This window comes from Hypanus sabinus, chromosome 5, assembly GCF_030144855.1.
Source record: "Hypanus sabinus isolate sHypSab1 chromosome 5, sHypSab1.hap1, whole genome shotgun sequence".
NCBI lineage: Eukaryota > Metazoa > Chordata > Chondrichthyes > Myliobatiformes > Dasyatidae > Hypanus > Hypanus sabinus.
The window spans coordinates 78,155,814-78,170,391 of NC_082710.1; the positions used below are offsets into that span (position 1 = coordinate 78,155,814).

At 43.3% G+C, this 14,578-nt stretch overlaps 1 protein-coding gene across 1 annotated transcript; it reads right to left on the minus strand.

The window, feature by feature from the left end:
- Positions 1 to 6,680: 6,680 nt before the first annotated feature.
- Positions 6,681 to 13,691, minus strand: LOC132394266 (zinc finger protein 214-like). Its single transcript, XM_059970175.1, has 2 exons — positions 13,372 to 13,691; positions 6,681 to 9,500 (listed from the first exon to the last, which is right to left on the minus strand). Exon 2 carries the CDS (start codon positions 9,094 to 9,096, stop codon positions 8,395 to 8,397), a length of 702 nt encoding a protein of 233 aa, XP_059826158.1. The 5' UTR covers positions 9,097 to 9,500; positions 13,372 to 13,691; the 3' UTR covers positions 6,681 to 8,394.
- Between the last annotated feature and the right edge of the window lie 887 nt (positions 13,692 to 14,578).

The following is a 14,578-nucleotide window of genomic DNA, read 5'->3' on the forward strand; positions in this document are numbered from 1 at the left end:
GGGTGTTTTTGCTGTTTATGTGGGTTTGTTTTGTTGCTCCCAGGCAAAGTAAAGAGCCAGTAGGAGTGTATCACCAAAACTCTAATACATGTCAAGCAATGCATATATCCACCAAGTGTCTCTTTTTGGAATCATCGGTACGTCTGCCATTTTCAAATTCCTGCAGCACTTCGATATTTCCAACAACTACACAATTTTTTCCTGTCTCTTCTGCTCAGGTAAATTGTCAGCATGTTTTGCTCCTCTGTTGCTGCTAATTCTGTCCTCCTCAACTCTCTCCGTCCTTAACCTCTCTCTGGCTATCCTGAAGAACAGCAGCGAAGAATAGTCCAAACAGAGTAGGAACCAAAACACAACCTTGTTTTACATCATTGCTGATGGGAAATGGGTCTAACAACTCACCGCACAATTTGATGTGGCCCTCCATGCCTTCGTAGTACTGACGGATGGTGTTGGTTAGGCATGAGGGGCAACTGAATTTTGGTAGGAGATTCCACAGGCCATCTCTACCAACAGTGTCAAACACTTTGGTTAGATCAACAAATGTGACATCGAGACTTCTCTGCTGCTCAACACATTTCTCTTGGAGCTGCCTCAGTAAGAATATCATGTCCACTGTACTACAGCCTGTTCGAAAACCACACTGGCTTTCTGGAAGAATGTTATCACTGATGTTGGACACCAAGCATCTAAGGATGATTTCACGAGGCATTTTCCCGCAACTGACAGAAGAGAGATGCCACCATAGTTGTTGCAGTCTCCCTTCTTGTAGATGGTCACGATTGATGCATCTTTGAGGTCTTGTGGTAGTTCTGCAGCTCCCCACAACTTTGTGAACAGCTGGTGCAGGCATGATGTCAGTGCGTTACCACCATACTGGTAGAAGTCGGCTGCAATACTGTTAGGCCTGGTGCTTTGTTGGGTTTTAGCAGTTTGATGACTTTGATGACCTCGTGAAGAGTAGGGGGAGCATCTAGCTCGAACAGGATGGGTTGAGGGTGTACTCTGCCCAGTGCTTCATCGGTGATGGTTCCTGGTTTGTTCAGCAGCTCGTGGAAGTGTTCTTGCCATCTATTCATGTGCTCTGACTTCTCAGTGAAGATGGATGTACTGTCCTTGCTCAGGAGTTGTGAGGTACCTTGTTTTGATGGACCATACATAAACTTGATTGCTTCATAGAAGCTTCTTGAGTCATTACAGTCAGTGAAGGCTTGTAGTTCCTTGACCTTGCTTGCCCACCACTCGTCTTTCATAGCTCTGAGCTGCCTCTGCAAAGTTGATTTTGCACTCAAAAAGGCATACTTTTTTTGGAAACTGAGTTTGGGTGTCGAAGAAAAGCCTGGTATGCAGCTGCCCTAGCTCTTAGAAGGTCTTGAACAGATTGATGGCTCTCATCAAACCAGTCCTAATGCTTAAAATTGACTTTACCCAAGGTGTCCTGGGCTGTGCTGTAGACCGTTTCTTTGAAGACGTTCCAGTGCTCAGTAATATCGTCTGGTGGATTCTCAACCAGTCTGCTTAGAGCAGTTTCCATAGAGGAATTCAGGGCATCAGCACACTCACGGTGTTTCAATTTGGCAGTGTTCAGCTTTTTGGGTGGTTTGGCAGCATTCAGTCTGCATGGAGGTTTGTCAATAGACATAGATCCAACCACACCATTTGATGATCAGTTGAGCACTCAGCTCCACACTTAACTCTGGTGATACAAACGTTAGACATGTCTCGTTGTTGGGTGATGACACAGTCAATGAGATACCAGCATTTAGATCTTGGATGCATCCGTGTGCATTTAAGCTTGTCTGGCAATCTGAACAGTGTGTTAGTAATGCACAGTTTGAATTCTGTGCACATCAAGAAGAGCAGTAGACCACTACCATCACTGTTGCCAACACCTTGGCATCCAATCACACCAGGCCACTCAGTGGACTCCTTGCCAACCCAAATATTAAAGTCTACCAGCAACAGCAGCTTATCAGAAGTTGCCATGCCAATGATGGTGGTTTTCAGCTCACTGTAAAATGCCTCCTTGACTTCACTGGGATTAGTTAGGGTTGGGGTGTAAACGTTGACTATGGCTTTCCTTGCAGAGGTGTATGCAAGGTCTGGATTCAGTCATTTACAGCAACAGGCAGGGTTGGTAGCTTTGCTGTGAGGCATTTCTTGATAGCCAAGCACATGCCAGATTCTCTTTTTTCTTCTTCGGGCCTGCCAGACCAGAAGAATGTGTACCCTCCTTTCTCTTCACAAAGTGCACCCTCTCCAGAGCGTCGGGACACCTGGAGAGCCGCAATGTCCACGTTGTAGTCCTTGAGCACACGAGCAACAAGTGCGGTGTGTCTCTCTGGGTGATCAGAGTTAGCATTGTCCAACAGAGTTCATATGTTCCATGAGGCGACGATCAGATTCTTACCACTAGAGTTGGACATTTGCCAGCCAAGGCAGACTGGCCAGGTTGGTGTGAGCGGGCTTTGCTTGACCCACCTTTTCTAGGGCCTTCCCTAATTGGAGGGTGAGCAGTGCCTCCCTAACAGGGCTGCTCAGATGCAGAGGATGCTGCCTCACCAGATCTCCACTCTGTAATCCATGTACGACCACTCTCCCCTGCCGCCTGCATGTAGACTCGAGGTGCAGCATGCAGTCATATAGAGACAGAATAACTAATGAGACAGTACTCCAACATGCCCATATAAAAAGATCTTTAATGAAAACATTAAATGAAAAGAAACTTAAATACCTGGGCCATGTCATCAGAAATTGAGAAATAGAATGCCTTACATTACAAGGCCGTATGCCTGGGAAATGCGGAAGAGGAAGGCAAAGAAGAAAATATATTGACACTGTGGAAGAACTAACAGGTACAAGTGTATGAGATATCATTGACGCTGTGTAGGATCGTTTGATATGGAGAGCCATGATCGCCCAAGTGCGTAACGTGTAAGGCACATGAAGAAGACTTAGGCTGCACTTGGTATTTGGGACCCATATCTCAGAAAAGGTGTATTGTCAGTGGAGAGAGAGTGTCCAGAGGATGTTCAAGAAGATGATTCTGGGAATGAAGGAGCTAAGGTATGAGGAACGTTTGCCAGCCTTGGGCCTGTACTCCCTCACTGACTTGTTTAATAAATGTGGGTGGTAGAGTTTTCAATCTCACTGAAACCCACCGAATGTGGAAAGATCTAGATAGGGTGGATGAAGAAAGGACTTCTCGTATGGTGGGGGTAGCCATAACAGAGGGCACAGCCTCAAAACTGAGGAGTGACCTTTTAGCTTAGTTAAAGAGGATTTTATTTAGTGAGAGAGCAGTGAATCTGTGGAATTTTCTGACACAGACGGCAATGGGTGAGTACAGTCTGTGGGTACATTTAAGGCAGAAGCTAATAGTTTGCTGATCAGTCAGGGCATTACAGGATACGCCGAGGAGGCAGGTGCAAGGGGTTAAGTGAGAACCAGGATCAGCCATGATAGATCGGCAGAACAAACTCAATGGGGCTGAATGGCCTAATTCTGCTCCTATGTCTTATGGTCTTATACTGCTAGTGTCTTACGTACTGAAGATTAACACAAAATATTTATTACATTCGGCCACTATTTCTTTGCTCTATTTCTAACTGACCAGCATCATCTTCCAGTGGTGCAATATCAACTCTTGCCTCTCTTTTACTCTTTATATATCTGAACAACTTTTGATACTTCCTGGTATTGGCTCACTTAACTTAATTTTTCATCATGTCTCTCCTGTGTGTGTTTTTTTCAGTTGTCTCCTGTTGGTTATGTAAATGCTTTCCAATAATCTAACTTCCCACTATTTTCTTGCTTTATTATATGACCCCGCTTTTGCTTTTATCAAAAACAGGAGAAAATCTGTGGATGCTGGAAATCCAAGCAACACATACACAAAATGCTGGAGGTTCCTAGGAGACCAGGCAGCATATATGGAAAAGAGTAAACAGTCAACATTTCGGGCAGAGACCCTTCATCAGGACTGGAAAAAAAGATGAGGTGTCAGAGGAAGAAGTATGGAGGTGAAAGGGGTGGAAGAAGTGATAGGGGTGATAGGTGAAACTGAGAGAGGGGAGTAGTGAAGGAAAAACTTCTGATGATATAATTTCCTTAACAATTCTCTAAAGATCATTGCTAATGCCTCCACATCTCTTCAGCCATCTCTTTCAGATCTCTGGGGTGTACACCATCTGGTCCAGGTGACCTATTTACCTTCAGACCATCTCTGTTTCCCAAGAACCTTCTCCCAAGTAACATAACTTTACACATTCTGACCACTGACATCTGGTACTTCCATTTTCCTGGCAGTGGCAGGTAGGACTGATGTACAATACTTGTTCAGTTTATCTGCCATCACCTTGCACCCCCACCCCATTACTATCTCTCCAGCATCATTTTTCAGTGGTCTAATATCCACTTCCGCCTCTCTTTTACACTATATGTACCTGATGGAAAATTTGGTATCCCCTTTAATATTACTGTATTCCATCATTTCCTTAATTATTTTAGTTGAATTGTTTGTTTTTAAAAGCTTCCCAATCCTCGAACTTCCTAGTAATTTTTGCTCTATGCCCTCTTTGGTTTTTATGTTATTTCTGATTTCTCTTATCAGACACAGTTTTGTTACCTTACCTTTAGAATACTACTTCCTCTTTATGATATCCTGTACTTTCCGAATTGCTTCCAGAAATTCGAGTCATTGCTGCTCTGTTCTCATCCCTGCCTGTGTTCTTTTCAAATCAATTTTGACCAATTTTTCTCTCAGGCTTCTCTGATTCTCTTTATTCCACATCTGACTTCAGCTTCTCCTCTAATGTCAGGGTGAATTTGATCATATTAAGATCACTTGCCCCTCAGGGTTCCTTAAACTTAAGTGACCTAATTAATTCTGGTTCATTACAAAACCGAATACAGAATAGCCGATCCCGAAGTTTTTCCTACCACGAGCTGCTCTAAAAAAAAGCATCTTGTTGGCATTCTAGGAATTCCTCCTATTGAGACCAACACCATCCTAATTTTCCTAATCACCGGCATGACAATCCCCCATGACTATTGTAACATTTCCCTTTTGGAATGCATTTTCCAACTCCCATTGTAACTTGTGGACCACACACTTACTGTTTGGAGGTCTCTATACAATTCCCATTAGGGATTTTTTTTACATTTGCTGTTCCTTAATTCTACCCACATATTCTACACCTATGCCACCTCTTCCTAATGATCTTATTTAATATTTTACCAACAGAGCCACACAACCCCATTACCAGCTTGTTCTTGGTTTGTTCTTTCAAGAAACATAAAAGTATCTGGGAAACAAGAGGACCTGCAGATGCTAGAAATCCAGAGAACTACACACAAAGTGCTGCTGGAGGAGCACAGCATGTCAGGCAGCATCTACGGATGGGAATCAACATTTCAGGCCATGACCCTTCATGGGACACTTGATAGCCACGCATCTGGAATATCAACAAGCAAAGAAAATAGAAAATAGTGCGGAATAGGGAAAACCTTTCACAAAATTTAATTCAAGGCTTAAAAAGACCTGCCAAACAGAGCTCAATAGTTAACAAATACAACAAAGGCAATAAAAATTTTCATCAATACTGTTACACACCCCGTAGGTATCTTGTGACTGCCTTATGACCATGATATAATTGAGGATCTGGTGAGCATGATGTAATGGTCTCGTGATGGTGGGGTGATGTAATTTCCTGCCAGTGTGAGGTCACATGATGTAATTTTCCCACCAGTGAGAGGTCATATGACGGCCTGTTCCAACAGGTATAAAACAGGAAAGCCTTGCTGTGACACAGGTTAGTTCATTGTTTAATTTGTCAAACTCCGGTATGCTGCGTATTCCTCTCATGACAGAGTTTTGTTTTAAAGTGGAGTTTTACTTTCTACTGTAAGTTGTACTGGCAGTTTTTAAAATCACTGCCGGTTATGTTTGATGTATCTTTGCTTTAATTTTAAAGTCTAAGTATTGGACAGTGAAGATTTGCCGAAGTGCAGGAACCTGAAGGATCGAGTAAAGTTGGTGTTGTCCGCAGTAATACAGGTCCAACCTTGTTGGATCTTCGCTCAGGAAGTAGTAACCTGCATCCAAGATAGCCCCTGCATTTGTGAAAGCAGAAAGGGTTGGGCACAGTGTTATTTGCCAAGGAAAAGGTCAGTTCCTTTAGGCCATTTTTATTTCCTTTGTCATAAATCCTTCGGGCAAGGCATATTTCGGCTCAGATCAGCAGGAATGTCATGTCGTTGAGGAATTCATTACTTCAGGAAAGATTCTCCTAATTGAATGTGTAAATCATTTGGACATTCGCATTTACCACTTATAAGAACTGTGTTCGCATTTATCGCTTTAAGAACTGTTCAAATTGCCGTATAGCAGTTAACTTCCAGTTAGTTTTTTTACTTTTCATTTGTTGTTGAGCTGAGTTTAAATAAATGTTTCTTTGTTTATAAAAAAAACCTGTCTGTATTCTATATTCATTGTTGCTGTATCATAACAATATGGACATTGACTTTTTTTATATAAAAATATCTTGGTCCCATTTCAAACTTTAGAAAAGTCTATCTACACTCAAACCCACTGAGATTAACACTACCTTGGACAGAAGAAGAAGAAGAAGAAGAAGAGGAATAACACACATGAAAAAAAAAATCACACAAGTCAGATAAAACTTCTAAGTATATATTTTCATCAAAAATTAACAGGATTCAGCACTCCGTGTGTGTATATGCAATCATGATAAGAAATACAGACCAGAAAACTTAATGAGAGGCCAACTCAGAAAAAGGAATCATCACTATGGAAGAAAACATTAACCAGTGGAATGACTATGACCCTCCATGGGAGACTTCCCAACGATCTGAGCACACGAGATGGTGACAAGGGAGCATCGAGCATCTGACTGAGAGTTGGAGACCTCTTCCCAGAAACAGAGGGGTTCCTTGCAATAATACAGGACAAGGTGGTTAACAAATGGGAAAAAAAATTGAAAATACATGAAATACAAACAAACAAGGCAGTAAGTGCAGAAAATGCCAAGAGAAACCAGACACACTCCAACACATTCCAGGATCATGCAACAGTTTAACTCAATCTGCTTACTTACACAGGTACAATGAATTGGCAAACATCATTCACCAGATTCTTGGTTTAAAATACAAACTGATGAATGACTACTGCATCTTCATAAAGCACTCTAAGTTCAAGCCTGATCCAGTTTTGGAGTCAAAATCTTACAAAATATATGATAATCAACACATTATTTCAGATAGGACAATCCATAATAACAATCCAGATATAATATTACAGGATAAACAAGCAGGAACAACTCTCTCAATAGATAAAACCATCCCCAACACACACATGTTCCTCGACCAGTGCAGTACCTCATGACAGGTATTGTATTACCAGTCAGACAACCAAATTATTTTCTCAATCAGCTTCCAAATGTTGCTACTCTGTCATTTGTTGCCACGCCCCGCTGCTGATTCCCTTCTTCTCATCATACATTCTTACCCCAACCATTGTCCAGAGTCCCAAACTCTGCCCTTGGCAGACCCACCTCTGGTTTCTGACCCTGCTTCATTGAACATCCAACTAATGATTTCCCATTCTGCTTTCAGTCTTTAGAAGACGGGGTGTTTTCAACAACCCTTTAGAAGCAGGGAAAATGACCCATAATGTGGAAATGAGTCATGATTAAGGAAGTTAACTACCAATGTCATTCTCCCTCAGCCCACAGATTTGAGGGGTGAAGAAAATCTCAGGCAGAACTTCAGTCAGCTCGACTTCTTCAGTCTGCAGAAAATTCAAGGGAAACCTCTTCACCCACAGAGTGATTGGAACCCATCACCACAGGGAGAGCAAGAGGGGACCAACAGGGGAGAATTTAAAAGGACCATCGTGGAACAGAATCACTGGCAGAGTTCAGCCAGCCTGAGTTGGCTCTTCTGTACACAGGCTGTGTTATAAATTCACTAAGTACTGGAGACGAAGTTCAAAATTGAACTGATTTATTTGTCTCAGTTCCAGAATATTAAACTCCAGTCCAATTAAAGGTGAATGTGCAGCAGAAGAAACTCCTCCCATGCCCAGTGACCAGGGTGCAGAACTGGGTGTGGTGACCAGCAGCAATATTTGCAGAGTTCAGCACCGACAGTCACTCTTGAAATTGCATTCAGCAACGGTGATGGACATATATCCAGCATGCAGCTTATTGAAACTTTCTCCCCCTTGTGAACCCAGTAGTGTGTCACAAGGTTAGATTACTGAGGGAATCACTTCCCACATTCACAGCAGGTGAGTAGCCTCTCTCCAGGATGCACATTTGGTTGATTTGGTTGAGAGAAACTCTTCCCACAGACTGAGCAGGTGATCGGCCTCTACCCAGTGTGAACTCGCTGGTGTCTCAGTAGATGAGATGACCGAGTGAAACCCTTCCCACACACTGAGCACGTGAACGGCCTCTCCCCAGTGTGAACTGACTGGTGTCTCAGTAGGTGGGATGACTGGGTGAATGTCTTCCCACAAACTGAGCAAGTGAATGGCCTCTCCCCGGTGTGAACTGACTGGTGCCTCCGTAGGTGAGATAATAAAGTAAATCCTTTCCCACAGTCTGGGCAGGTGAATGGCTTCTCCCCAGTGTGAAATTGGTGGTGTCTATGAAGGTCGGCTGGTCGATGGAATCCCTTCCCACACACTGAGCAGGTGAACGGCTTCTCCCCAGTGTGAAATCGCTGGTGTAATAGTAGGCCGGATGATTGAGTGAATCCCTTCCCACAGTCTGAGCAGGTGAACGGCCTCTCTCCAGTGTGAACTCGCTGATGTACTTTCAGTTGAGATGATTTAATGAAACTCTTCCCACAGTCTGAGCAGGTGAAATCCCTCTCAGCAGTGTGAACTGACTGATGTATCAGTAGGTGAGATGCCTGAGTGAATCCCTTCCCACAGTCTGAGCAGATGAATGGCCTCTCTCCAGTGTGAACTCGCCGGTGTACCTTCAGTTTAGATGAAAAAGTGAATCCCTTCCCACAGTCCAAACAGGTGAACGGCCGCTCCCCGGTGTGAACTTGCTGATGAGCCATTAAGTCAGACAACTGAGTGAATCCTTCCACACAAATACATCAGATGACTAGCCTCTGCACAGTGTGAACTAACTGGTGTGTCCACAAGTGGGATGACCAACTGAATCCCTTCTCGCACACAGAACAGATGACTGGTCTTGCCCAATGTGAACTTGCTGATGTAACTTCAACTGAGATGACCAAGTGAATCTATCCCTATAGTTGAGCAGGTGAATGGCCTCTCCCGTGTAAAATGACGGGCATGCCAGTGGGTGAGATGAGCGAGTGAATCCCTGCCCACAGTCCCAGCAGGAAGGATGATCGAGTGAATCTCTTGCTCCACTTCTTAAATATCTGGACAGAGACAGCAAAACTGGTGTTCTGTGTTTGAATTCCCATAAGACAAATTCCTTCTCGTTTTTAACCTGTAAAAAGACATACAAAATCCATCAATGGGTGCAGGACAACATTTCAGATGAGATCACTTGAGTTGCCAAGGTGCAATCTGACATCACACTGTTACAGTGAAGATCAACCCAAGTTGGAGAGAGAAATTATCTTGTCACTGGGAACAGTGCTGGTATCTGGAATGGCCATCAAATTCTCTGATGGTCTTCCTGTCTCTATAAGAATGGGGCGTTTCTGCCATCACCTATCTGTAACCTGGCTCAGCTTGACTATCTCCATTGGTATTATTCCCTGTTCCCAGTGAGCTGCATGGGTGCCTGGCCCCACAGTAACTGAAACACTCTCACACAAATAGCTGGCAGTGCATTCCATGCACCCACCACTCTCTCTGTAAAAAACTTACCCCTGACACCCCCTCGGTATCTATTTCCAAATACCTCAAAAATATGTCCCATCATGTTAGCTGTTTCAACCCTGGGGAAAAAACCTCTGGCTATCCGCACAATCAATGCCCCTCATCATCTTATACACCTAAAAAAGACTCTAAACATAAACAAGGAAATTATACATTGCTTTGAAGATTTGTTGGAAGTATACAAAATTATGTGGGTAAATGCAAACAGCTTTTTCCACTGAGGTTGGGTGGGATGACAATCAGAGGTCATGGGCAAGTGGGGAAGATGAAAATTTAACGTGAACATGTGTAAAAGCTCTTTGTGGAATTGGTTGTGAGAGTATGGAATGAGATGCCAGCACAAGTGGTGAATATGAGCTCGGTTTCACCATTTAATGTTTGGATGGGAGCCTGGATGGTAGGGGTATGCATTACACAGCTTAAATGTTTTTACAGCATTGACTAGATGGGCCAAATAGCCTGCTTCCATACTGAACTCCTCCATGTTTCTATGACAAAGAAGCTGGCCAAACTTGATTGCAAGGGAAAAGGTAGGAGTGACAACGGAGCAGCAATGGCTGAAGTTTCTGGGAGCAACTCGGAAGCTGAGTGATCGATACATCCCAAAGAAGCCGAAGTATTGGAAAGGTAGGAGGACACAACCATTGCTGAAATGAGAAGCCAAAGCCAACATAAAAGCCAAAGAGAGGGCAAACAAAAGAGCAAAAATTATTGGGAAACTTTTAGAAACCAACAAAAGATGACAAAAAAAATCAAATGAGCTCAGGCCATGGAATTATGATACTGTAGTCATTAATGAGTCTTGGTAGTACCCAACAGTCTGAGGCACTTGGAGGAACAAAATATCCAGGGCCTCAATATTTCTTGAAAACCAACGTACCCTGCACCAGTTACCTTTCAACTTTTATTTGGGCAGGCACATACAAACTTTACACCCCCAAAATTTCACTTCTGATGACCTCCCACTTTACCAAGCACTCCTTTGCTAGAAAACAACCTGTCCCAAACCACACGTGTCAGATCCTTTCTGATACCATCAAAATTAACCTTTCTCCAATTTAGAATCTCAATCCATGGTCCAGACCTTTCTTTTTCCATATTTACTCACTGCAGTTCTAACCTTAACATGAAAGATAATGAAGCACATTAACAAAAAAAAGAACCAAACATTTCTGCTTAATGTTACTAAGAACACAACTCACTGAAATTTAAACATAAATATGTTTAATATAATGATAGTATAATGTAGATATAATAATAAATATAATGATCTCAATGAACAATCTTTTATTGTCCCTCACACGTCACAAAACGATATAGGATAAGAAGGAGCCATCATTCAGTCATGGTAAGACATGAGACACAGGAACAGAATTAGGTGATTCAATCCATTTAGTCTGCCCCCCCCCCCCACTCAACCATGGCTGATTTTTATTCGAACATCATATTCCTGCCTTCCTCCTGTAACCCTGAAGCTACTTAACGATCATGAATATATTAACCTCTGTCATTAACATACCCAAATGGCAGCCTCAACCAACCCCTGCGGCAACAAATTCCACAGATCAGACAACTTTTGGCCAAAAAAAATTTTCTTATCACAGTTTTAAAAGGAAGCAATTTTATTCTGACACTGTCCTATCAGATCACAGACTCTCCATCTAATGGAAACGTCCTCTCCATGTCCACCATATCCACGCTTTTCAGCATTCAGTAGGTTTCCTTAACCATACAACCCCCACCAACCCCACCATCCCTCTGAACTCCATTGAGCACAGGTCCAGCTCCTCATACATAAAGCCGATCATTCCTGAGATTATTCTTGTGAACCTTGTTAGCAACAACTGTAATGAATACATTTCTAGAAATAACAGACAAATTGGTTCCAGGATAATTTACAGGAAAATGTTGTGGTTTCTTTACTGTTCTACAATCACAGAATGAGGCATTTCTATTCCCAGGTTAAGAAAGATCCATTTCAGGAAATTTAAACCCTTCCAGGGTGAATGTAATAAAAAGAAACTGGAGTTACCAGAAAAGCTCAGCAGGTAAGGAACAGCAGTGGGGAGATGAACAAAGTTTACAATTCAGGTTAATAATGGTTCGTCAGAATGGCTTCAAACATTTTCCGTTTTTAGTGCAGATTTCCAGCAACCTGAGATACTGCTTGATTCCCACCAAGTAACAGACAGGCGACAGTGGGGGGGGGGGGGGGGGGGGTGAAATTTCCAAACACAGTTCGAACACCAAACTCCCGGGTCTATTTCTGCTGTTCTAAACACAGAACAGCCCATTTACTAATACCCTCTCCCTGTGAGGACAGAATGGGAACTGATCCTCTCCTCAGATTAGCAGTCATTGCTTCTAAAGAAACTCCAGAAACAAATATCTGATCCCAGACCAGAAATACTTGCTCAATACCTCATAAGCCCAAGCAGCTCGAACCCCGGGTCCATTTTACCTGGGTCAAAAACTGTGATATCCCAGGACCCAACCTCACAGAGTCACACAGCTGAATCTGCTACTCACCGATCCTGGGGGTCTCACACATTGTCCTCTCATTTCACACTGGGTAGTGCAATCCCAGATTTCCCTATAACCAACATCCAATGTTCAAAATTTCTGATTCACTTCAGAAGGACGAACATCCAGCCCCATCTGTAGAAGCACTAACCAAAGTCAAAGCCAAACCACCAACAGTTCCATATGCCTGGAATGTAGATCACAGGATTGTAGCCAAACACCAACTCTCCCTGTACTCTTTGCTGTCAGCCAGTCACAGTTCAAAAACTAGCACCTCCACACCAATGCACAACAGAACCTGATGACCCTCTAGCATTCCAGCTAACAAAAAGCGATTTTGGAAATAACTCAGCAAGGCCAAAGGTGCAAAAGAACACTTCACAATGAAGACAAAGTTTAGAAGAAAGATTATTGAACATTGAAAGATTGTTTAGAAGGAAGAATAACATTAAGGTGATGGGATACAGGGTGGACCAAGGTTGACCCAGATGGTTAACCCACTGAAGCTGGGTGGGGGGATGAGACTGGACAGAGATTGAACAAGATGGGCAGGGAATGAGTAGATGGGAAAGAAATCTACAATGATCATTGATGGTTCTCCAGCAATACACAAATACTGAATTAATAGTACATACTGTTGTATAAAATATTCTAAAATAACAAAGTTAGATTCTAAAATGAAAAGAACACCACGTGATCTTGCATCACGAAGCGGAGGGCGGGGCAGATCTGCGATAAACAGCCTCACGTGAACAGTTGGCGGGACTTAAATTTCAATTCTGCGGAAATAAACAGCCTGGGCTCCTGGTTTGGATCGTTCAATGCAGATTAAGTGAAGTTGACACATTTTGGACGAGCCCAGATAACTAGGTACTAAGTGAGTAATTGGCCCTCAGTTCGAAGCTCACGGCCCTCAGATCTCCCCGCTCGGGATTGCTCTCAATACTCACCGATGGGAAAGTGATATCTTCGGCCCGCAGACAGCGATCCCGACCCCCGGCTCACCGACCCAGGAAGCGAAAACCCTTTACCGACCCCACAAATGACCCGCTTCAACACTAAGCGGAAAGGAAAACACCGCCCATCCGGAGACAGTGAGCATGCGCGAAGTGGTTGTTACATCATTCGGAGGGCGGGGCCTCAGAAACAAACGCGTTGATGCTGCCCATCTGCGGTTACATGGGACGGGCGAACGGGATCACGTGACCGGTCCTAGACAAGGCAGAGTGCTCCGGACGTCCCACCTCCCCGGGAAGTTTCGGGAGTTTCCCAGATATTGATAGCGGCTCCCTGACGCCCGCAAATTATAAACAATATCCCGGAAATCGATTTTTTGAAAGGGAGAGACAGACAGACAGACAGAGAGCGCAAGTGTCAGACTTAGCGACAGAGTTCCAAACCTCAGCTGCGCCAAAACTGAAGCTATCAGCTTTGCCAGTCAGTCAGTCAGTCTTTTGGCTACATCCACACTAGGCCGGATAATTCTGAAAACGCCGGTTTTGCGTAAAAACGATAGGCGTCCACCCTATGCGTTTTTGAAAATCTATCCACACTGGAACGGAGATTACGGCCAATCTCCTCCTCATGCGCATGCGCAGGACATCTATCAAAACAAGCGACATGTTTGGTGTCGAATCTCGCTGTAAAAGGGCGCGTTTGTGTAGTTACAGACTAGAAAAACTTTAAACGACAGACAGCTGTTGGCTCTCGCGCAGGAGAACTTAAAACTAACAAAAAACAAATACTGGAGCGTACGGCGGCAACTGACAGGGGGTTCACGGACAGATTGACCCGGCTGACGCCGAACATTGAAAAACTGACTAACTCTGTTGCATTAATAAAGCACCTTGTTAAATGTATAAAATATGTCTGCATCAGTGTTAACTTGTATTTCCATAAAATGTTACATTAGGCTGTTACACATCTATTGTCAGAGAAGTACGTGCATAAATAGGTAAACCACTTTCATACCAGCAAGGAGAGAAAACAGGGCAAAGTGAGTACAGTATACTTATTGATTCAGTAAGTTATGGGTCAAAGTAGTTGGTGAGTACATTTCTAACTCTTCTGGCTTCAGTCTTGTTGCCATCTGTTCTGAAATTGTTAAGTTGCGTTCAAGAAAAAAATGAAATAATGCACTGCCAACTGATAGCGTTT